The sequence below is a fragment of the Bactrocera neohumeralis genome, chromosome 2, assembly GCF_024586455.1.
Source record: "Bactrocera neohumeralis isolate Rockhampton chromosome 2, APGP_CSIRO_Bneo_wtdbg2-racon-allhic-juicebox.fasta_v2, whole genome shotgun sequence".
Lineage (NCBI taxonomy): Eukaryota > Metazoa > Arthropoda > Insecta > Diptera > Tephritidae > Bactrocera > Bactrocera neohumeralis.
In genome coordinates, this window is record NC_065919.1 from 6523533 (window position 1) to 6547309 (window position 23777).

General features: G+C 35.3%; 6 protein-coding genes across 7 annotated transcripts; 4 read left to right on the top strand and 2 right to left on the bottom strand.

The window, feature by feature from the left end:
* Positions 1-1795: 1795 nt before the first annotated feature.
* Positions 1796-2651, top strand: LOC126768078 (uncharacterized). The gene is made up of 2 exons (XM_050485975.1): positions 1796-2030; positions 2096-2651. Exons 1-2 carry the CDS (start codon positions 1997-1999, stop codon positions 2374-2376), a joined length of 315 nt encoding a protein of 104 aa, XP_050341932.1. The 5' UTR covers positions 1796-1996; the 3' UTR covers positions 2377-2651.
* A 105-nt stretch (positions 2652-2756) lies between these two features.
* Positions 2757-6017, top strand: LOC126768050 (WD repeat-containing protein 3). The gene is made up of 3 exons (XM_050485930.1): positions 2757-3133; positions 3194-5043; positions 5098-6017. Exons 1-3 carry the CDS (start codon positions 2976-2978, stop codon positions 5880-5882), a joined length of 2793 nt encoding a protein of 930 aa, XP_050341887.1. The 5' UTR covers positions 2757-2975; the 3' UTR covers positions 5883-6017.
* A 25-nt stretch (positions 6018-6042) lies between these two features.
* Positions 6043-9624, bottom strand: LOC126768062 (stabilizer of axonemal microtubules 1). The gene is made up of 4 exons (XM_050485947.1): positions 8667-9624; positions 7556-8570; positions 7038-7503; positions 6043-6529 (listed from the first exon to the last, which is right to left on the bottom strand). Exons 1-4 carry the CDS (start codon positions 8672-8674, stop codon positions 6474-6476), a joined length of 1545 nt encoding a protein of 514 aa, XP_050341904.1. The 5' UTR covers positions 8675-9624; the 3' UTR covers positions 6043-6473.
* Positions 9625-9713: 89 nt separating this feature from the next.
* LOC126768077 (eukaryotic translation initiation factor 1A, Y-chromosomal) lies at positions 9714-19479 on the bottom strand. 2 transcript variants are annotated; one of them, XM_050485973.1, is made up of 3 exons: positions 19364-19479; positions 19018-19289; positions 9714-10467 (listed from the first exon to the last, which is right to left on the bottom strand). In XM_050485973.1, the coding sequence occupies exons 2-3, from the start codon at positions 19219-19221 to the stop codon at positions 10225-10227; spliced, it is 447 nt and encodes a 148-aa protein (XP_050341930.1). In that variant the 5' UTR covers positions 19222-19289; positions 19364-19479; the 3' UTR covers positions 9714-10224. The 2 variants fall into 2 exon arrangements, with proteins under 2 accessions (XP_050341930.1, XP_050341931.1); XM_050485974.1 differs by having other exon boundaries at positions 19018-19310; positions 19364-19477.
* On the top strand, positions 13428-15021 carry LOC126768070 (lectizyme). The gene has a single exon (XM_050485956.1). The coding sequence runs from the start codon at positions 13778-13780 to the stop codon at positions 14729-14731; it is 954 nt and encodes a 317-aa protein (XP_050341913.1). The 5' UTR covers positions 13428-13777; the 3' UTR covers positions 14732-15021.
* A 329-nt stretch (positions 19480-19808) lies between the features above and the next one.
* Positions 19809-23541, top strand: LOC126768066 (mannose-1-phosphate guanyltransferase beta). The gene is made up of 3 exons (XM_050485950.1): positions 19809-20593; positions 20650-21184; positions 21617-23541. Exons 1-3 carry the CDS (start codon positions 20417-20419, stop codon positions 22015-22017), a joined length of 1113 nt encoding a protein of 370 aa, XP_050341907.1. The 5' UTR covers positions 19809-20416; the 3' UTR covers positions 22018-23541.
* Positions 23542-23777: the final 236 nt, after the last annotated feature.

The window sequence follows — 23777 nt, forward strand, 5'->3', positions numbered from 1 at the left end:
TCGTCGCAAAAGTAAATGTGATTGTGTATAAAAACAAATATTAAGGCAAACAGATTATTTAAATCTTAAATCAATAGGCGCTTGTTAAACTGTTTCATTTTTTTGATAGTTATTTGTTAATAATTTTCTTATAATGTTACGCGCAAATATAAGTTGAATACATATAAATATATATATGTATATATATATATTATTTATATTAAGTAATCTTATTAGTTGGAGTACACGCAGGTACGATTAAATTAAGAAATGCAGCACATATATAATTATACATAAAATATACGACAAAATAAATATATACATACATATACAACAATAACTAATTGCTTCGATTTATATATATATATATTTGTATTTATAGTGTTGAGAGCGCACTAAACCGATTTTGCTTAGTTAGTTTTACGTATACAATATTTAAATAAATAAACGAGTCAAATAACATACATAATACTTAACAACAAAAATACAGATTTGTTCCATAATTCTTTGAAATGTGCAATAAATAATAATAATGGTCTTAATTAACACAACTCACAGGGTGGAGTAACACACATACAAGGTGTGTCCCAAAAATAAACGAACATTAAGATTTGCAGTATTAGAAGAACCATTCAAATCAAGCATCACACTGATTCTCTTCCTTTAAAACGCACTAACTTCATATGAATCGGATGACAATATTGAAGTTACAGCCATTTGAAAAAGGTAAAGCTGTACAACTGTTGGATTTAAAAAAAGAGCAAATATAAAATTGCGTATTAAACTAGAGAAAATACTTCGACATATGAATTGACAATGTTTATGGTGATGATTGTATAAGTCGTATTCAAGTTTATACGTGGCTTGCACCATTTAAAAATAGTGGTGAGGATTTAAACGACAACCAAATACGAAATCGTTCAGAAACTAGTAATCGTGCTGAGTTTTTGGAAAAACTCCGTGGAAATACTGATATTGATGAAAATCTTGCTACGGGAATGTTGGCTGAGAGATTAAATACGTAAACCAGCATGAAAGATCATTTTATGATGATTTTCAAGCAGCCGGAGCCGCGGTGCAGAAGAACATTTTTATAAATGACATAAAAAATCCAAGCATGCCCTGGTTAATCGTTCCAGATGTTGTATTGAATCTAATGTAACCTATTTTCAAGAAATAATATCTTTTAAATATAACACATCTCGTATTTGTTCATATGCCATTCTGAGTGTAAATAATATAGCGGTCTGACTTGTATTTTTTACAGGAAACAATTATTACCAAGTTACATCAGACCACTTGTCTTCTAAGTCAGTTTGTTCATATGTATTTTAATATGCTATACACTTTGGAGGAACCTTTAATCCCATCATTGAAGGATAGCCTACAGTATATAAACTCCAAAACACAGTATTCTATTCGGTTTGCACAAAGCTAGAGCGCAGTGTTCAATAAATAACAATGATGACAATGTACCATAATGAAAGGGTCAAACTGCCGAATAGCATACTTTGGCCGTACAAAGTGCGAGACTACGCAGAATCCACTGCCGCAGGGAATAGCACAGGAATCGGGGTTCAATATTTACAACAAATGTTTATAGGCTTGCTTTTCTTCTTAATTTCTCGGTCTATTTAATTCAGCGAGCGTATCACATATGTATGAGTGCATTTATTTCAATAATTTCAGGCAAGCGCTTTTATATTCGACGAACAGTTATATTCCGATGTATCAAATCCTTAATATTTTTAGCACATCCGCTGTGAATGCAGTGGCAGTCACATTTTGCTTATTGTGAATTCAAAATGAACTAAGTTTATTGATTTACTGTCTGCGCAGTGTATGCTGTTGCATACACTTAGGCGTAACTAATCAACTTTCATCTACAGATTCACCACAACCATACAAAAATTCTACCAAAGGGCTTATAACAATAATTTCGAATTTGTTTTCAACAATTATTATTCAATTTAATAATTTTTGAAGTGAATTTTTATTGATAAATATTGAAAGAAATATGTCGCATTTCCAAAGCGTACCAGACACAGGAGGTGGGGTTGATTTTATATTTAAATTTCATGTGTTTAATTTGTGTTCTCACATAAAATTTATTCAGATGATTTAGACAACGAATCTGTGGAAGTGTTGCGTGCACGGCTAAACGACATGAAGCGGTTGATGAGTGAACGCACTGCCCAAATACAACAGAATCCGGCCACCACGGAGCAAATATGGAGCACTAAACGACAAAGCGCGACAGGAATTATCGATGGCAATTTCCTAAGCGTTGCCTTTGGAGGCGCTCTATTGGTTATCGTTTCGGTTTCAGTGTACGCATTTTACAATTTATATCATGCAATATTGAAGAAGTTCCCCTCACATCATGAAGAACTGTAGAAAGTTAAATGCAATTTAGCGTTATGAAAAAAAGGGAGTGATACGGACTACACACAGATGTGCACTTCATATTTGCGAATACAAACATACGCATTGATTCGTATGGCATATGAAAATATGACATCTGTGGTGTGTTTAAGTTATACTGAAGTTTACGGGTTACTTACACAAACGTTAAACTAAAAGAATTTATATATGTTTGCGAAAAAATACTGTACCACATAATTTTATTAAAATAATTTATATATTAATTAAATTTGAAATACTTAAAAATATACAGCGCGTATAGATCTTGTCTAAAATTTTAATCTATTTCGGATCTGATTCACTCTGTTGTACAATTGAACCGACACAAAAATCTCTCAATTCGGTATACCGAAAATGGTGCTTTTAACACGTTTTCTCAGAGAACGTACGTTCTCTGGTTTTCTCTGCAATATGTCATTTACCGATAAAAACAAAACGAAAACGCACTGATCACAACACGTGCAACCAATTTTAGCTACAAATTGCGGTCCTGTGTATTAACTTCAATTAAAAATTAACTGTTGTGAAAATATCTTAAATAAAAGTAAGAAGTGTACATTTATTAATTACCTATGGGATTGACGAAGCAGTATTTGGCCTATCGGCCAGTAGACAGTTTCAACGTTATTAACAGTGGTCGGGCTAATGTAAATTTTGTTATCTTCAATAAAACTGAAGGCCGATATGCACTTGCTGCAGCTGCTGAAAACGTAATAATTTGGGATTTAAGGTAAGGATTTGAGGTGATTGTATTAAAAATTGTATATAAATTTGTGATGTACTTTTACAGATTGGGGGAACGTGCGTTAACACTTCGCCGCGACAAGCAGGAAGTAACGGCATTGCGCGCTTCACCCGACCGCATACATGTTGCTGTGGGTTACGTTGATGGTGTTGTGGAACTTTTTGATTTGCGTGCGCCAGAGCAATCTATATGCTCGTTAGCGCTGCATAAAAGTGCTGTGTCCGTTCTGCGCTTTGATGATATGGGCATACGATTGGTGAGCGGCAGTCTTGATACTGAATTGGTGGTTGTAGATATTGTTGAACAAGCCGGTCGACAACGACTTATAGGACACAATGCGCCAATAACAGATGCACACTTCTTACAACGTTTAGGAGAGCAAAACATTGTTATTAGCTGCTCAAAGGATACACAAATAAAATTCTGGAATTTAGAAACACAATTCTGCTTCAAAACAATTGTTGACAATCGTACTGAAGTGTGGGCTTTGGCATTAATCGGTGATATTATGGTTGCTGGCTGCGGTGAGAGCACAATGAATGTTTATCGACTTCGTCGACGTGATGATCCCAATCAGAATATTGAAAATGCTGTTGAGGGCTTAAGTATAGATGACGAAGATACAATTAGTCCTTTAACAGTAACAAACTGTGGTGTAATACAGCGCGCAGGGAAAGGACGTTGTATAAATTTAGTAACCGACCCAGCGGAGCGTGTTATTAGCTGCCATGGTACTAATGATCTTATCGAGAATTTTTACTTTTGTACAGCTGAGGAAGCTAAGGAGCGACTTTCAAAGCGTTTAAAAAAGGCTCGTAAGGCTGCCGAGTCAATGGATCATGATGGTAAAGATAATGAAAATGCATTATCCAAAGGTTTAAGCCTGAGTGATGAAATAAAGCGTTTGGAGAGTATAAAAGTAAAACAGAAAATTAAAACAATCGACATTATATTTGGCGCACAAAGCGAATTACGTGTACTTGTCGGTTTAGCTAATAACAGTCTACAACTGTACGCGCTTAATGCTTCTTTAAAGCACAAAGTAGCAGAAGAAAGTGTAAAACAGTTACGTGCATTAACGCGAGTTGGGCATCAGTCTGAAGTACGTTCTGTATGCTTCAGTAACGATTCCCTGGCAATTGGCTCAGGTGCGGGCGAATCATTTAAGTTTTGGAATCGCGAATCTATGCAATGTTTACGTACAATAGCCACTGATTATATATTATGCACCACTTTCGTGCCAGGCGATCGTTATGCTTTATTGGGCATGAAAAGCGGTAAATTGGTAATAGTAGATGTGGGAGCAGCGGATATTATTGAAGAGATACCAGCACACGAAAGTGAATTGTGGTCTATCGCCCTGCTTCCCGATATGAAAGGTTGTGTAACTGGTAGCAGTGACACGACGGTTAAAATTTGGACATTCGAGTTAGTTGATAATGTGGCTACAGATGGTAGTGATGAGGTGGATACAACAAGACCAAAAGTACTCTCGCTGTTACATAGAAATACGCTCAAGCTGGAAGAGACGGTATTATGCGTGTGTGTCTCACCGAATATGAAATATCTCGCGGTGGGCTTACTCGATGCTACAGTGAAGATTTTCTTCCTTGACACCTTTAAGTTTTATTTGTCGTTATATGGCCACAAACTGCCAGTGCTCTGTCTTGATATCAGCTATGATTCCACATTGATAGCCACAGGCTCGGCTGATCGTAATATAAAAATTTGGGGTTTGGACTTCGGTGACTGCCACAGATCGCTGTTTGCGCATGACGACTCAGTAATGGCACTGAAATTCATACCTAGCACGCATATGTTGTTCAGTTGCGGCAAAGATGGTAAAGTAAAGCAATGGGACGCCGATTCATTCGAAAAGATTCTTACGCTGCCAGGTAAGATATTTCCATACTCGACAGCAATATGATTATTCTATTATTGTATTATAGGACATATTGGCGAGGCATACAGCTTGGCAGTTAGCCCGAATGGTCGTTACCTTGTGACAAGCGGTTCCGATCGTACTCTACGTCTATTTGAGCGTACCGATGAGCCGATAGTCTTACAAGATGTACAAGAGGAGGAGCGCGAAGAGCTAGAAAATCAACAACTCGCCACCGGTGAAGAAAGCGCAGTGCCCCAGCTACCTGGTTTAAAGTTGCCTTCAAGAAAAACTGTGGGCTCGGAAAAGGCTGCAGAATCAATATTGGAGTGTCTGGAGATTTGCAAACAATATGATGTGGAAGACGAAGAGGACAAACCGGAACTGCATCCACTAATGCGCGCGCTGCAAGTAACAAATCCCGACGATTTCCTTTTTACTACTTTAGCTCGTATACGTGCTTCAGATTTGGAGGAAGCGCTCTTGCTGCTGCCGTTTTCCAATGTGTGCGAGCTGCTTGAACGTCTGCCACGCCTAATCGACTGTCACAGCGATCAGATAGAATTGTTATGTAAAGTAACAATTTTCCTATTCAAAGTGCATATGAAACCGATAAGTGCGGCGAAAAATCTGAAACTGTTGCTTAGCGGTTTGGTGCGTGCATTACAGCGGGACGTTAGTGAAATGCGTGATACAATTGGCATGAATGTGCATTCATTGGCGCTGCTGCAACACAGAATTGAAGAACGTGAGGGAGTCGAACTTTTCCGTGAGGCGACGCAGGAGCGCAAAAAGCGCGACAAGAAACGGCGTGAGGCCACTAAACGTCGCTTAGCCATTAAAATAACATGAAAGCAACAATATACTTGCTTTAAGCTATAACGGAACGTTGAAGTACATACATATACATATATGTAGGTGTTGTAATTGTTTTATAGAGTATACTTATAATTTGGTAAATATAAAATTATGAAACATTTATTATTATGGCAACTATTTTCAATTACAATAATATGGTTTATATGTATATTACTTCCGTCGTTTTACTAAGCGTGTGTCGTACAGTTTATATTGAATTGATATTTTTTAAATTTTTTCGCTTTGTCCGAGTTATTTTTAGGATGTTTGAGTTGCTACTTACAATATTTCGAGTACTTTCTATTGTTTGTGTTTGTGGTAGTATCTATTTATTAGTTAGGAATAGTTAAGAGAAGGTGCGGATTGCTATATGTATGTATGTATATATGAATCTATATACAGCGATCATTATGGTTTCAGCAAGTAAAAGTAGCACCGATCAATGTGGCAATGGCAAAATGTTAAATAATTTTACATTTGATAAGTTACTGTTAAGGCGGTTACGAAGAACAAAATTCGATGTGAGAAAATAAAACATAGCTATAAATTGAATGCACATTTTAACAAAATAGAAATGGCTTGGTGTCAATTACAGATGCCTGCTTTGGGCGCGGAGGGTCCGCAGTTCGTATTGCAACAACCTGAAAAGAGTAAATTTGTAATTTAGTTTTTTATACCTATGTATGTGTGTAAGTCAATGGGTCATGAAGAGGAAATAATCAACTGTGGAAAAGAAGAATGTTGCTATGACAAATAAGACTTTTTGAATTAGTTATAAATAAATTTGGCTTTTGTCATTAGAGGTAGGAAAGATATTCATTGTCTGATATTCCAACGATTTTCAAACATTTTTTATAGCATACTTTTAGGTGAAGTTTATCATATGCAATGAATTTAAAAATATATACGATATTAGTCCGGATGTTCTGCGTAAAAAACATTACTTTTCGAAAATATCTACTTTGTTTGTATCATCTAACGGCTTCTACTGTTACCCAATACTGTTGGAATGTTCAATTTCCATAACTACAGTTAAATAAGCGCTATTTATTTTTAATAATAAAATACCGGTCTAAAATTGGTTGGTTTTGTCGGTCGTCGGTCGTCGGTCAAACATTTAAAATAGGTATAAACGACAAGTAAACTTACCTCCGCAACGTGAAAATGTACCAGGTGGTCCATAGCTGAGCTTCTGAATTGTACATTTCTCGATTGGCGCCGTTGGTTTGCAATAAGATGATTGATTCGCCCATGGCATTGGCTGTCGAGGTTGTGGACAATTTGGCAAATAACTAAGCTTATAAACCGTACAGTTTTCGACAGGGCCATCGGCGCGACACACACCCGGTCGAGGTCTAATCGGTTCTGGACGTCTAAATTCACACACATTCACTGGCATATACGAGAGTTTGTTGATGGTACAGCGATCCATGCTGCCAGTTGCGCGACAAATGAGTGATTGTGGTCGTATGGGTGCCCGTCGGCATATGGGTTTCGGTACGAAATCATGCTTTTGTGTGGTCATATTGTAAAGAGGACCGCACGGTTTCAGGCAGTTCTCCTTGGGTCGAATTGGTTGGGTGCGTGCTACACAACAATTAGGCTGGTATGAGAGCTGTAATAGAAATTGTTGAAGGACGGAAGGAACTCAATTTTCATTAGCCCACCTTGTGTACAGTGCACTTTTCCAGAGATCCCGTTGGCATACATATACCCGGTATGGGACGTATCGGTTCTGGTCGACAGCAGCGCGAATCCACTGGCATATAGCTGAGTTTGTAGACTGTACAACCGTCAGTGCGATCGCTACCCAAAGTTTTTATACTGTGCAACGGCACCACGGGAGCTGTACGTGCCGTACAACAATTTGGCAAGTAACTTAGATTATACGTTGTGCAGAGATTTTCATAACGTGGCGGTACACATCGCACTTTTTCCGCCCATGGCATCGGCTCCTTCGGCAACGGACAAACCGGCAGGTAACTTAATTTCTGTACGGTACATTTCTCACTGGGCCCGGTCGGTCGTTGTATGTTATATGTTTGCACTATTGGTTTGGGTGGTGGATTCCGGCATACATCCACCGGCATGTAAGATAATCTATTGATTGTGCATCGCTCCAATGGGTCACACGGCTTGCATATGCCGTTTACTGGACGAATAGGTGTGCGTTTGCTATAACCCTTCGGTACAAAGTCATGTTTTTGTGAAGTCATCGCATAAAGTGGGCCACAAAATCGCAATCCATTGTCCGGTGGCCGAATTGGTGCCGTTCGTCCGGCTCCACAAGGTGGCAGGTACGACAGCTTCTGCACCGTACACGATTCCATGCGACCGGTATTGGATAATATATTCGGACATGGTCGTATCGGTTTTGCGCGATAGCAATCGCCACAGTTCGCGAAATACGAACGTTTATATATTGTATCCGTTTCAAGTGGCGCGGTCGAGCGCATAATGCACGACATGGGACGGATGGGTTGGGTACGTGGCGGCTGTTGATAGCAACAGCCCGCATAATCGCCGCAGTCGCAGCGGCAATTGCAGTCGCCCCCTGGCGGGCACGGTGTATAATCGACCGGTGCCTGACAAGGATCGCACTTGGGCGGGCAGTATTGATCGCAAGCCATGATCCCATCCCCAGCGCAACCGTTACCGGTCGGGCATTGATTGGCAGCCGGGCTGCAGTTGAGGCATGAAATAACAAACAAAATATGAATATAAAAATACGTCAGTAAAAAAAAAATATTTTTATTCATTCCGTTGTTTATTACTTACTCGCACATCGGAATGAAATTTCGGATTAGTTTTTATAACTGCAGAACTATTGAGTGGTCGGGTCCAGAGTTACGATTTTTCTCTGTTTGATTACACAAAAACACGAAGGCGATTTAATTTTGATCGTTTAATTGCTCGAAAAAAGAAATTTTTGATAATATATAAAACAAAAAACACAGCGGACAAATTTGAAATTTTGTGAACGACAAAAACGGAAATGTGCTCGGTTTAAAGTCGAAAATTGAAATAAAAATCAAGTGATTGCTAAGCAAAGTAAACGACGCGGGGTGGCATTATTAAAAAAAAAAGTACGCATTTATTAAAGCAACGATTGTTTTGTTCTTGACTAAGGAATTGTCACGCACTACTTCTAAAGCACATTACGTATACGCAGTGGCAAAGTGGTTCTTCAAGGTATGAGGGTTGTCGATTGAAATCTTTTTTAACGAAACAACTCGAGTAACCGGAACGCACTCGGAGGATTTTTATTCCGCCAAGGACTGTCAAACCTGCAGCATTCCTCCAAATTTCTTCAAGAGAGTTTTTTGCCTCTACAATAATAACATAAACGTTCTCTCGAGTTTCTGGGTAACCGTTTTGTTTCAAAAAATTGTTTTACAATTATAATGGATGGGAAACAACCAATATTGAAACAAATTACTTCCGTTTTTTCTGTAAAGTTTTCGTGATTTAAAAAAAAAAAAAACAATTATGTTTACTTTTTCGATTTATTTATTATTGTTTGTATTTAATTTAATATTATTTTAATCCTAACAAACTGTCTTTCGAATTTAATATATGCATAGTAGGTAATTTCTTTCTGATATCGTAATTGCAATTAATTTGGTGTACCTTTATGGGGAAATGGAGAACATTTTTGTTTTGGGTCTTAAAATATGTACACACATTAACATACATATGTATGTAAGTATTGCGGTTTTCATCATGTATTATTTGAAATACGCAAGTATTCATATGTATGTATGTAGGCATAATATGGTGTTATACACTACCATATAAAACACTAAAATAACAATAAACCAAAAATTTAAAAGTTTTATATATTTATTAAATCAGCAAAGTCTAAAAAGTATCTTTCCAAAACTAAAAATAATTTAAAAAACTTTTATACTCTGTAGCAACATGCTGCAAGAGTTTAACAAACAAATCTTTAATTGTCAAGTGTTTCACTCAACTTAAACAAATTTTTGCAGTAATTTTGTTCAACTCTTCTAGATGGAACCTTAAAAAGTACAATATCGTTTGCACCTAAAATTTTTCAAAATCACACTATATAGTGTAGTTTAAAAATAAAAATCGGTTTAATTTGAAGCAAATAAATAAAAAAAAATGTGTGTTGTTATTTCTTGGGTTTTTTGAATTTTTATATTTATTGTTATCGCTTTTTAATTAATTACTTCTATTTAAAGAGTGAATTAAATATATAATATTTTTGTTTCTTGATTTTTTTTTAATGTGAAATGAAAACTTTTCAAACTTCCATTTTACTTAATTCTTCTTCTTTTTGATTTGAAGACTCGCGCTTATTTCTTGTTAATCATATATTGTCTACAGAATCAGCATCATCCTCAGAACTGATCTCATCACCGAATTCGATGTCTTCATCAAAACCATCTTCGACGAATGTAACTGTGTCGTTGATGCGTACCGATTCGGGGAATTCACCGTATGTTTTCAAATTTCTCGCCTCATCCGGTGTATATTTTAAGATGACATCAGCTTTTGAATCCTGATAATCACGTAGACCGACCAAAATGATGTCGCCCTGATTAATCCATACCTGTAGTAGACCAGAAAAATAATTGTTTTTGAATTTATTGCCCGTTAAATATTATCAGTTATTATTATAATATTTATAGATAAAAATGTATTTCTAAAAAAGTTCTAGTAAAAATAATGTAATACGTTAAATACATAATTATGTGTCTATATATTATATATGTACATATGTATGTAAATACATAAGCAAACACAAGCAATACTAAATATTGCATACAAAAGTTAGAACGTACGGCAAATAAATAGCACTAGAACTCAACTAGTGCAGTGACCTACCGCAAAACTCAAATATTTGACTATTCGACAGTGTACCACATATATGTATGTATATAGTATGAATTTTATCAGTTGACAAACACAATGCTTATATATGTACATACATACATACATACATACATATGTATATAAGGGGTTGCACCATAAAAAAGTACAATGACAATAAATTGCCTACTTCTGATATCAAATTTAGGTATGATCAAATATTGTATAATTTACTCACATGCCGAGTTCGTGATATGATATTGTTATTAATGGCTAAAGAATTTCTTTGCCTTTTCATTTACGCATGACCCATGTTGGAAGTGGGAATAAATTTATAACAAATGTGATACCACTTTTTACTGAAAATTAATAAGCTGCGAAATTTGTGAAATTCTAAGTACTGAAGCGCCGTCACTAACGGAAGGAAAATTTTAATTAACGAGCTTTCCGCCAGCCGGCTAAATCAATATTTATATATAAACAATCGTACGTATTTTCTGAGTTAGTGACTCAACATAAAATTTGTTCTGAGATTATGTTATACGAATTTCACAAGCCAAACAAGAGATATTTCCAGATATCCATGCTACATATGCCTCATATTAGCTTTTGTAATTTCTTATTTTTTATTTGCGAACGGTGTTATAGCTTCAGTGCAATCGAAGTTAACGCCTTTTCTTGTTTTTTTTTTATCTGTTATCGGTGTATTTTCCAACTGTAAACGATTTTTAATTTATTGGTTGTGATTCGGAAATTCATTATAAAAATAATTCACCAATTTATACAAAAATTGTAAATTCATATCTAATATTTGGTGGAAGTGTATTATTTATATTAATTAATTGTCGTGATGCAGGAGCTTAAGCCGCAAGGCATACTCAGCATCTCCCAATCGGTATGAGCGGTGGTACATATGTATATGGCATCACTCTTGCGGGTTGTCAAAAGCTGCATACGTGTGGCAATCAAGATCTGCCACCTGCTAATCCAGGGTGTTATGTGGCTCCGGTGCCCATCGGATGGTTTTTAGTTAGGAGGTAAATTTGGCTGTATTCTAACGGTGGCCTTACTGCGTCGAAGGCTCTGGTGCGGCGGACCTTCTCGTTCCCCTAAACCAGCTAAGACCCGACAGCTTAACGCATTGAGCCAAGATAACTGAACTCTTTAAAAAGAACAAAACCAAATCAACAACGACTACCAAAACAAGGTAACAGACACGGGTAACGGCTAAAGACAACGATAATGACAACAAAGTCAGTTCCGCTGCAGGTTAGGGGTGTGTAGGGGAAAACGAGAAGAGCGACCGCTGTTTGAGGAGCATGCCAAGGATGGCATGTCCTCATGCAGTGGCGCTCAGCAAGCGACAGCGCTGCGACTGTAGCGAGCACCATCAAAACTTCCCCAAAACAGACCCAGGGGGGTTGCCTGGGCTTGAGCGCTCAAATTCGTAAACAGGGTACCTCCAAAACCCAACCGACCTCTTAACACACCAGTTGCAAATTTTTCCATCAGATTTGTTGAGTAATGTTATTTGAATAAATCGACTTGTGGTTGTTGTTCTTGAGCGAATTATTGCGTTACAACCCTTGACCGAATATAAGATCGGGTTCAATCTGGTTTCATAAAATCAACTAACATCAAACTCTTTCAACGACCATTGAAGAGATTATTTCAAATATGACTTGCAAAATATAAAATTCATACGCGAGTAAACATACGTAAATTAAATTCAATTTTTGAAAAAATAAACAATACAGCAAAGCAGGTCTTTTTGATTCTTTTCTGATTTTTATTTAAAATCAAAATTTATGATATGCGGTTATTTGAATATTTGATCATACATACACGGCAAACTTATCAAGATTTCTGCTTAGACACACCAGCAAAACTACTTAATACTCAAAAACGTGAATGAAATAGCTAGTTAGTGCATAAAGCAAACTCTTATACATAGATAGCTGCATATACAAAAACATTTACAAATAATTTGCTTTTAATAAAAGAGACCATTAAACCAACAATGCTGAGCACAACTGCTGTAAAACCCAATTAACAGTATCTCAACTATTAGCACCTTCTCCATTAGCTAACACACGCGAGTCTGCGACAGTCTGCTGATAAGCAACCAATGTGTATACAGACATACATATGTACAAGAGGTTTCCAGTTATAAAGTGAATGTATTGGGGAAGCACCCAAGGTGGCACAAAGAAAAACTTCTCAAAATTACGCTATATTAGGAGTGGTATGTTGTGGGAGGCCACAACTTACGATGTGGAAACGCAATGATAAATTGTAAGAATTGTAAGTCGCACGCGTTTCAAGAAATGTAGGGTCTTTATATTTGGTACGCTATGTCAATACATTGGAATTTGGTGAGTAAGCGCAAAGATAGGCGCCGCATATTCGCACTCATTCACAAACAGACGGTATATAGCGTATACAGTATTATACAAGTCATTAAACCTATATATGCGCAAAACACTAAAATGTATTTGTTAATAAATGAGAAATCAGTGGGCAAGCAGTTAGCAGCAGTCTTAATGGAGGCGCGCATTGATAAGATAAAAGGCCAGTCGTATGCGCAAACGCAGACGTCTCAGTTGGCGTAGACCAACTTCAAGCAAGCATCGCTGCCATTGTCCAAATGGCAACATGCTTAACAAAATCGGCCGACCCAAATGCTTACGGTAGCGCCAACGTCGTTAAATTTCCACATGTTCGTACAAGACAACGTTATCTTATCAATATCGCATTGTCTCTGCCGGCTGCAGATGTGACTGGTTACCTATAAAACCTGCAAGCTCGGCGTCCGCGATGACAATACGCTGGCAGACCCGAAACTGAATGAAACTAATTCAAAAGCAGCAAAGCAAACAAGCTATCGGAATATATCTACTGATCGTACGAAACGCAAATTGTCGTCGCGTCGAGAAAATTGTGAAATTGTGCGCATTTAAATTGTAAACTGAAAGTAAAAAAAAATCCGTGAACGCCACTTAAAAACGGAGAATTGTGTGTGGAATTGTATTGAGTTACAACAACAAACCATGTTAGTCTGTTGGAAATGTATTTTTCTAATATTATGTACAATATTCATACAAACAATGGTGGTTTTGAGTACAAATGCACCGTTGCCGGCTAGAAAAGCCCATCTAGCCGGCATAAGTCCTAGGGCAACATTAGGACTTTTTGATAATCTATGTGGTAAAAAGGACAACAACAAGGCATGGACACAAAAACTATTGGCGAAACGCGAGGCGGTGCCACATTCGGCGCCCTATATCGTATCAATACAACGCATGACACCAGATGACGGCCTCGTACATTACTGCGCAGGCACTATAATTCACGAGAACTGGATATTAACAGCAGCTCACTGCCTCACTTCAGATGAAACAGTGGAAAACTCCATCATTGTTGCCGGCTGCCATGATCTGCGCGGCACCGAAGAAGGCGACTGTGTGCAGGTGCGCACAATTGATCATTATGTGCGACACGAGCTCTATCTTGGAGGCATTAATCCATATGACATTGCACTCATCTATACTAAACGGCCGTTACAATTTACAGAGCATGTGCAACCGGCACATTTGCCAGAACAGGATGTGCTGCCAGAGGGTAGTGGTACACTTTATGGTTGGGGTAATATTTCCATGACACTGGTGCCCAATTATCCACATCGCTTGCAGGAAGCTGATATGCCCATATTGGACATGGAACTATGTGAACGGATATTAGCTGCCTCTGGTTTGCAACTGCACGAGACTAATTTGTGCACAGGTCCACTAAATGGAGGAGTCAGTATCTGTACAGCTGATTCAGGTGGCCCTCTGATGCAGCCTTGTTGTGATGGTTTCGAGGAAGGTTACACAGTTATTGGCATAGTATCGTGGGGTAAAATGCCTTGTGGCCAGAAGAATTCTCCATCTGTATTTGTGCGTGTTTCAGCGTTTACGCATTGGATTAGTAATATTATCACGACGGTAACACAGTTCGAATAAACATAAGCGAATAATTAAGGAGAGAGAATTTGGAGAATGCTGTGAACTGAATGCCGATAACTGAACGGCCTGAAAACCGAATGCGTTGAGCGCCGCATTGGCGGAAAACAAAATCTCATGAATTTAGAATAGGAACTGTAGTATTTAAGAAAGTAGTAAAATGTATCTGTAATATAGAATAACTATTATAATTATAAATTTATAAAATGAAAAATATGTTTAGCTATTTAGGTAAGGTAAAATGAAAACATTTTGCAAAATATAAACATACTCGAAAAAGTCATATAATAAAAAAGGAATAAAAATATTTATAATATACAAATATATTCAAACAAGCATTTTTAAATTCAAATAGGAGAATGCAAACATTTTAGCCATACAAATTTATTTGTTTATGTATGTTTGTTTGTAACTAAATTTTAAACTATATTAAGAGATTAAGAAAGTTCAATTTCCAAGTGGAAAACAATATAAATTAAACAAATTCTATTTACATTTGGTGCAATATATACAAATAATATTTATTACCGAAAAACAACTATATGTAAGAACATTATTTAGCATAAATCAATATTTCGTATAATTGAATTTTTAAATTTAAGATCAAAACCAGCAACTAAGATTGTTTGAAATTTTATGACCCGAAACCATTTAAAATGTCTAACTAAGCTTTCCAATTGTGAAATATGTATCGAAATCATGATTTTACATAAAGATATCTCGAATTGGTGGCGCCAACACCGCCATGTTACTCATTTCATGCTAGTCCCCAATGCTTATCGCGTAATTGAGCAAAGTACAATTAATGGCAGCGCCAGAGTGTGCTTCGATAATGCTTTAGAATACCATAACAAACATTTCAAAGTTAAAACAAGGAAAAACAATATCTTCGGATGATCCGAAGCTATAATCCCTTCACAGAAGCATAAATATTATTTTGATTTTGATCGTTCAATTTATTTGGCAACTACAAGCCATAGTAATTCAATTTAAAAAATTTCTATGGAGATACAATTTGCCATACAAGGACTGGATTTTGATCGATTAGTTTGAATGATATAACGGCGATACCGACAAATGAACGTCCTCTTGGGACATAAGTTTAGTATAACCACCCTAAACAGGAAACTAGTGCCAAAAACTAAAGTAAGCCTTACAGTAGCGCAAAGTTATATACAACATATGTTTACTATATGTAGCTATCGATGACTTTCGAATTTTTCTAGAGATAATGAAGAAATAATAAAAAAAAACAGTGAGTGAGCAAAGAATTATTGCTAAATCCAACCATTAAAGTTATTAAAAATTGCAATTTTGTTTTTAAAAATTAAAAAATAAAAAAAAATCAACTAATTTTTTTTAGTCATTAAGGTATGAATAATTTTTGTAATAAATTAAACCGATCAAATGGATAAAACCAAATAATTTATAAAATGTATAACATGGCGTGCAAAGGAGGATTTTAATAGTAAAACCGTTATGCCCACGCCTTTAGTGAAGCGAGCTTCTCATCTTTCACATGAACACAACACGTTGTGTGTTGTAGTTTTTTAGGAAACTATCTGTTGAAGTATCAATGCAGTGGGGGAAATAAAGGGTTTTTCAATGATGCCATGTTGTTGTTGTTGTTGGACCTCCCGATAGATGACGTCGATGACAACACAGATAACCCTTACCATCCTAACGGGGATTGATAACCGTTAAAACAACAACATGCCATATTTCCCCCGCCCTTTTGTCATTTCTCTTCAGTAAGGTTTGCCATATCATCATGGAAAGATATACGATCCAACTAGTCGAAATTATTAAAATTTACTACCGAAATTCGGAGTCAGTGGCCTCAAATTTAAGAACGGGTTATTATTCCTTATTTATTCCTGTGAAAGTACATTCGTACATACTCCATCAGTCACGCTTTCATTCTGAAAAAATTACAGTTTGGTGCGGTTTATGGGCCGGCGGCGTCATTGGGCCCGACTTCTTCCGTAATGATCAAGACCGACACGTTACTGTGAATGGGAATCGCTACCGCTCAATGATAACCGAATATTTTTGTCACGAATTGATAATTGAAATAAATTTATGATTCATGTCTATGATTTGCGTACTTTTTGAGTATTCTAATTTGACTTACGTAAATTGCTTCTTCAAACAAAACTTTAAGATTTCTGCAATTTGTACAACATTGTATATGAAAACAGCTAAATACACATATTCTGACTTGCCAAGTTAACAAGCATGATTTTTTTGGAAGAATATACATTTTAAATTATAAAAACGAAAAAATTCCTTTACATTTGCCTCCACTGCCTTTTCTATTACCCATTTTTATATTTTCTGTAAAAACATTTATTTAAATAGTAGTGATAGATGTGATAACTAAATATATTTAAGTGATTTACTCTCTCTTTCTCTCTTTTTTAGTGGGGGAAAATGTAATAAAATCAATATTATTGTATAGACAGATACGATTTTTGAAAATCTTTGCTTCTTTGATCATGACATGATCCAGAAAGTATATCCACTATCCCAAACACATATCATTCCATCGGCCCTACTAATTTTATGAACACAGTTGTATGTACAAATACATGCGTACCCATAATATACTTCAACTTTTAAGCCTTTTAGATAAAGGATGAAGTTATTTCAATTGCTTTACAAATGTAAACATTTTTATTAGATAAAATTATTAAATAACCTTAATCAAATTACTAGAGCACTTACGAACATATGGTTTATCGACTGTCTATTTTAAACAAATATGAATTTCATTTGTCAGTTATATAATATGAAATATTAAATAATTATGTAATTTTTATAAATTAGTAGTCTTAAAATTAAATTGAGGGAATGGTGATTATTATATAGCTTAACGTTTCCCGAATTTTATATGTAAGTATTTAGAAAATCCAGGTTAGTGGTGAAAATTATTTTTGCATGAAATATGTCCTCAAATCAATCAGATTTATGTATAACCAAACCAAATTACTTTTTTATCTTTTAGAAATCTCAAAGCTGCAGGTACATACTTCTTGTATTTTTAACTGGTATTATTAAGAAGAGGGTCGAATTTTATTACTTGTCTCAAATTAATGCATAACATCTCAGGAATTTTGTGTCTAAATTTTAAGTCAGTTTAAAGCGTTTTCCTCACAAGTCGGGGAACCTCATAACTTTAAAGCTACGGCACCGCTCCTTTGCAATTTCGAATACTATTTCTATACATATTTTAATTTTTTTCCAGTGTTCCAAAACATAAACGAAATTTCACAAAACCTTCCCAGCGTTGCCTGAGAAAATTATTATCTAACGAATGAACCTTGATTTTTCGATTTCGGATGATACAACATCAAGTAATGCGGGGCATCGTAACGCCGACACACCGAAGAAAAGAAATATCACTAAGACATGCCTGTTTTTGGACGAACTAACCCTACCCCCCTTACCAGGACGTAACACGATCAACACATTGATTTCAAGTTGCAATACACTCACACTTTTCTACCCCATCCAATTTTTGGGACGCAGTCTCAATCAATTTAAAACAGCTGATCACATAGTTTTGAAAACAAATGAAATGCAATTTATATTCTTGAATTGATATTAAAATATAGTACAAGTACTATATCATTCCATAATATTAATTTTGTGCAAAATTTTCAAGAAGACGATGGCATCTTGAAACTATTATTGATTATAACGGCTGTCAATCCACTATTCCAAACAATTAGGACAAGCAGTTTGTGTGATTAACTTGAAAGCAAGTGCGTGATCGTGTAACTGCGGAGTTAAAATAAAATACAACTGCTTCGCTTGAGAAACAGCTGATTCGAAGTTTCGAATAGTTCCATAGTTCTTAAAATTTAATTTCAAAGTGAAATTGCAACGCAATAAGTTCATAATAAATTTTGATTTTTTTTGCAAGACGGGTTGAGGTTCGCAAGTATGAACTTATTGCATTTCAATAAATATATTTTCTTTGTTACATTGCACTTTTTTATGAATATGTACGTAAGTACGCATATGCAATCAAAATAAATTCAATGTTTATATATGTAAAGATGTTAAAATAACAAGAAACACATACACCATCACTTTAAATGAGACTTGCATTCAAAACATTCTCCGAGTATTAGACGATCAATGTATTCAGTTATTTCACTAATATACAATTAAACATTTTTTTTAATTTAAGCACATTTTCATTGTTGCACACACATTTAAGATTTGTTCTTGTCTCGTCGTTCCTCCCCAACCCCACACCTTTTTTCTTCTTAACCTACCTTCTTTCTGAGTTTCCCCCGAATGTGACACAAACGTTTCACTCCATCAAAACATGTTGCCTCAAGTCGACCATTGCCCAGCATTTTGGTGACTTGTGCATATTCTTGCTGATCCTCCTTGAAAATCAATTCACGTTTTTCGAATTCATTTTCGTTCTTTCCACGACGACGATTTTTACCTCCTTTTCCCTTATTTTTAGGCATTTTGCTGCTGTTGTTAAGCTTACTTCTCTTTTACTTTTATTGGTTGTAATGCACTTTCAATTTAGGATCTACGGAAAATTTGCAAATTCCTTATATATTTAATGTACCAGATTTACTCATAAAATGTTGAAAATTTACTTACGAAAATGCTTGAAAACGTCGTCACGAACTTTTTCGCTTCGAGTCTTTCGACAGAAAGGAAAGAGCAATTGTGATGTATTTCGATGTTGACAGTCAGCGCACCTGTAACGTAGGTGCAAGTGAAAAGAATAGTGTTTAAAAATGTTGCAGAATGTTATAAATAAAGATGGCTGCGCTATGATATGTGCGAAACAGAGATATATGTATGAGATAATAGATAATTGATTTACAAGGTTGCATTGTGTGCCGTGCATATCAAATATGTGCAATTTGCATAAAATATCAGAAAATCGGTTAAGCAATGAAATTATGTTAGCAATTAAAATGTAGTTAAAAATATAAAGTTAAAAAATTCTTTTTATTTCTTTTATCTCTTTTATTCCTGTGAAGCATTAAAAATTTTAAGTGAAATAGGAAGTAAATATATATATGGACCTTACCTTGTTATACTGTGACTAGAGTGCTATAAAGGCATTTGGAATACCGAAATTTGTTTTTGATTTTCGCTTTCTGCATATTTGAATGCAACCCTGTGGAAATGTAGCACAGTTTGTTTTTCGGTTATTAAAAACAAGACATTATTAATTAAAAAGTGCAATATTTTAACGAAAAACAAAGTAATTCTACATTTGTAATTATTTATTTATAAGTTTGTGAAACTTATAATGTTGTAGCATATAAACCACACAATTGTATTGATCGTCGACGTCACCTGATATTATTGGCCACTGCCTACGAAAAGGGAGAAAAACAAACAACAAAAGCCGTGAACTAAACAAAAAAAGGTGGAATACAATTGATGAAAACTTTAAAATTTCTTATCAGTTCGTGGCGTATCTGATAACTGTCTTACCAATTTATAAAGTGAGTTTAAAAACTTGTAATAAAAGAGTGTATCTTTTGACCTGGTTTTGTAAGAGGAGCATTATCGTTGGTTATTCGTTTCAAGAAGAAATCAAATAAAGACAGAAGAAAGTGTGACGTGTCACAAATAATTGCGATACTCAATAACAGTATCTAAACGACCTTTCATTAATTTGTAATCACTATAAAAATGTGTGGCACAAATTCGGCAAGCACAAAAGGCACACGTGCCCTTATTCTCGTTGGTGGCTATGGAACACGACTCCGTCCTTTGACACTTAGCACACCAAAACCACTGGTCGAGTTTGCGAATAAACCCATTTTATTGCATCAGCTCGAAGCTTTAGTTAGTGTCGGATGTAGGCAGGTTGGTATATTACTAACATATAAATTTTCATGTTTGTAGTTTATTTTTTAAACTAGGTTATACTTGCTGTTTCCTACCGCGCTGAGCAAATGGAAAAGGAACTGAAACAGGAGGCAGAAAAATTAGGCGTAAATTTAATATTTTCACATGAAAACGAACCCCTCGGGACGGCGGGACCACTGGCGTTAGCGAAAGACATTCTCAGTTCCAGCAGTGAACCCTTTTATGTGCTAAACTCGGATGTGATTTGTGATTTCCCATTTAAACAATTAGAACAATTCCACAAAAACCATGGCAAAGAGGGCACAATCGTTGTTACAAAAGTCGAAGAGCCGTCCAAATATGGCGTAGTGCTGTACAACGAACAAGGCCGCATTGAAAATTTCATTGAGAAACCGCAAGAATTTGTAAGCAATAAAATTAATGCCGGTATATATATATTTAATCCCTCCGTGCTGGATCGCATAGAAGTTAAGCCAACATCAATAGAAAAGGAAGTTTTTCCCGTTATGGCTGATGAGGGACAACTGTATGCAATGGAATTGCCTGGTTTTTGGATGGATATAGGACAACCTAAAGATTTCCTAACAGGTGAGCAGATCACAATCAAATGACACGTATGCGTTACCGCATTCTGCACTCATTAGTCAGAGAGATAAGGTATTTTAAGTACAAATTTGCTACTAATGTCTGAAAGTATGTTTTTTCCGCTTTCTGAAGGGAATAAAGCTTATCAATTTCATTCATGACAATATGATATTGAACGATTGTATTGATTGGTTAAATGCGCTAAAAGGTGAACATTCAAATGATAACGCTATATAGGAAGCTACATATATTATTTTCATTTATCTGCTTTCATCCGAAATATTAAAAAAGTTTAGTACTTTAAAGTGCCTTATGGGAAATCCCAGTAAATAATAATTCAAAAATTAATATATGCGCGTACATACACAGATGAAAGCATTTCGCTTGGGGCATATTAATATTCATCACGTAATAATGTTTGTTTTTATTTTGTAGGCATGTGCCTTTATTTAACATCATTACGGCAAAAGCAATCATCCAAACTTTATACCGGACCCGGAGTAGTGGGAAATGTTTTAGTGGATCCAACGGCAAAAATAGGCGAGGGCTGTCGTATTGGACCAAATGTTACTATCGGCCCAGATGTAGTAATTGAAGATGGCGTTTGTATAAAGCGTTCAACGATTCTCACAGGTGCTATAGTTAAGTCACACTCATGGTTGGATTCCTGCATTGTTGGTTGGCGTTCGGTTGTAGGCCGTTGGGTGCGTTTAGAGGGTATAACCGTGCTCGGTGAAGATGTTATTGTGAAGGATGAAATCTACATAAACGGTGGGCAGGTACTGCCTCATAAAAGTATAGCCGCTAGTGTGCCAGAACCTCAGATAATAATGTAAATGTTTGATAATTCTGTTTTACAGTTTTTACCTGTATTTTAAATAGGTATTAGTGAGAGTTTTCTATGACTTTTTTCTAAAATATGCCACGATTGGTAATTGTCTTTATATGAGCGACATTTTGAATTTGATTTGATTTGTGTGGCATTTCCATTTAGATTTTTTTAATATGTAAGCATACATACAACTATGTATATGAAATTCACGAATGGCTCCAAAAACAGTTTAAAATTAATGAAGAGTAATGTTTGTAATGTGATGCATAGAAATGTGCACACAACTAGTAACTATTTACGTGCTAAATAATGCTAAATGTACGCTCAAGCATGTTTTTTTTAAGATAACTTTTTTTACAAAAATAAACTTTTATTATGGCATATATGAAATAATATTAATCGCAATCAAGTACGCAATATAAAAATAACTTATGGGCCTGAAAAATATAAAATTCTAAATAGTATTTATTTTTTATTGAAAAATAAAAAAAAAAATTAGATTGTAAACATATTAAAAAATGTGTTTTAGTTACTACTGTTATGTATATAACATTTACCGTACATATAGCAGGTACATACAATATTTCCTTCCCCAATGAAATTGGTACTGTCGATCAGTCAGATATTGGTGAATAAATATAATTGTTTGTTTCGCATTCAACGCAACCAGCACTAATTGTTTGTTACTATGCACTGAAAACGAAGTAGGCACCTAAATCTGCATCAGACAGTGTATTTGAGCGTTTGCTGCGTATATTAAAACAATTAAAACGCTGTATTTTTTATCATAGATTTTATTAAGTTCATAATTTATATGTAGTAATTGCAATTGAAATTGTAATTATAGGTAATTGTGGTATTTTGTTTACAATTTCTGTAATATTTATTCATATTTCTTATTGTTGTTGCTAAATACATTATGTATGTATGTAATACGTTACGCTAAGTTTTATTTTATTCTTTGTTAATCTTCAAATTACATGTCATTCATAGTTTGTTTGCTTATAATATTCTTGTTTCATATTACTGACTTGTTCTCTCCGCACATTGCATTCTCCAATTAATCAGAACACTTTACATATACAGTTTCATTTGTTTAGAAATAGATTATTCCAACATTTTCGCACTCCTTATATAGATTCTCCTTATTCGAAAGTTACTGGATGTCAGCATGTTTGCAATAAAAAGTTTAAATATCACAACACACATGTTTCTGCATATATTTTTGTTCTTATGTAGTATTACAAGCGTTTCATTGGTTTGCTTTTGTGTGTAATAAAGTGTTAAATTTTCTTTTGAATGTTTAAATAAAGACGTTCGCACCTGCTACTATGCTTAAAACAACGCATGAACGCCATTATTTGAATTAATTAATTTAAGCATACATATGTTCTACAGTAGTACAGTACATAGGTATTTTATTTTTAAGAAATTAAATGTTAAAAATATTGTTGTTACACATACATATAAAATCAAAAAAAAACTAAGTTGTTAATTTCAGACAAAATAAAAGTGGATTTTTACCTAATGGCTGCATTTCAACTATAGCAGAGCATGTAAATGTGGCAAAATCGTTATAGCTAAATGAGGTCTGTTTATATATAACTACAAACATTAGGGTGTCCGTTAATTCTCTAGTTGATTGCTTGTTCTTTTTTTGCCCGCTTTCCCTAAAGATTCCGTTTTTGCCTAAAAATAAAGAATTTACTGTCATCAAGCTCTTTATTTAAAATTTAAAGCTTGCTTAATTCATATTTCTTTTCC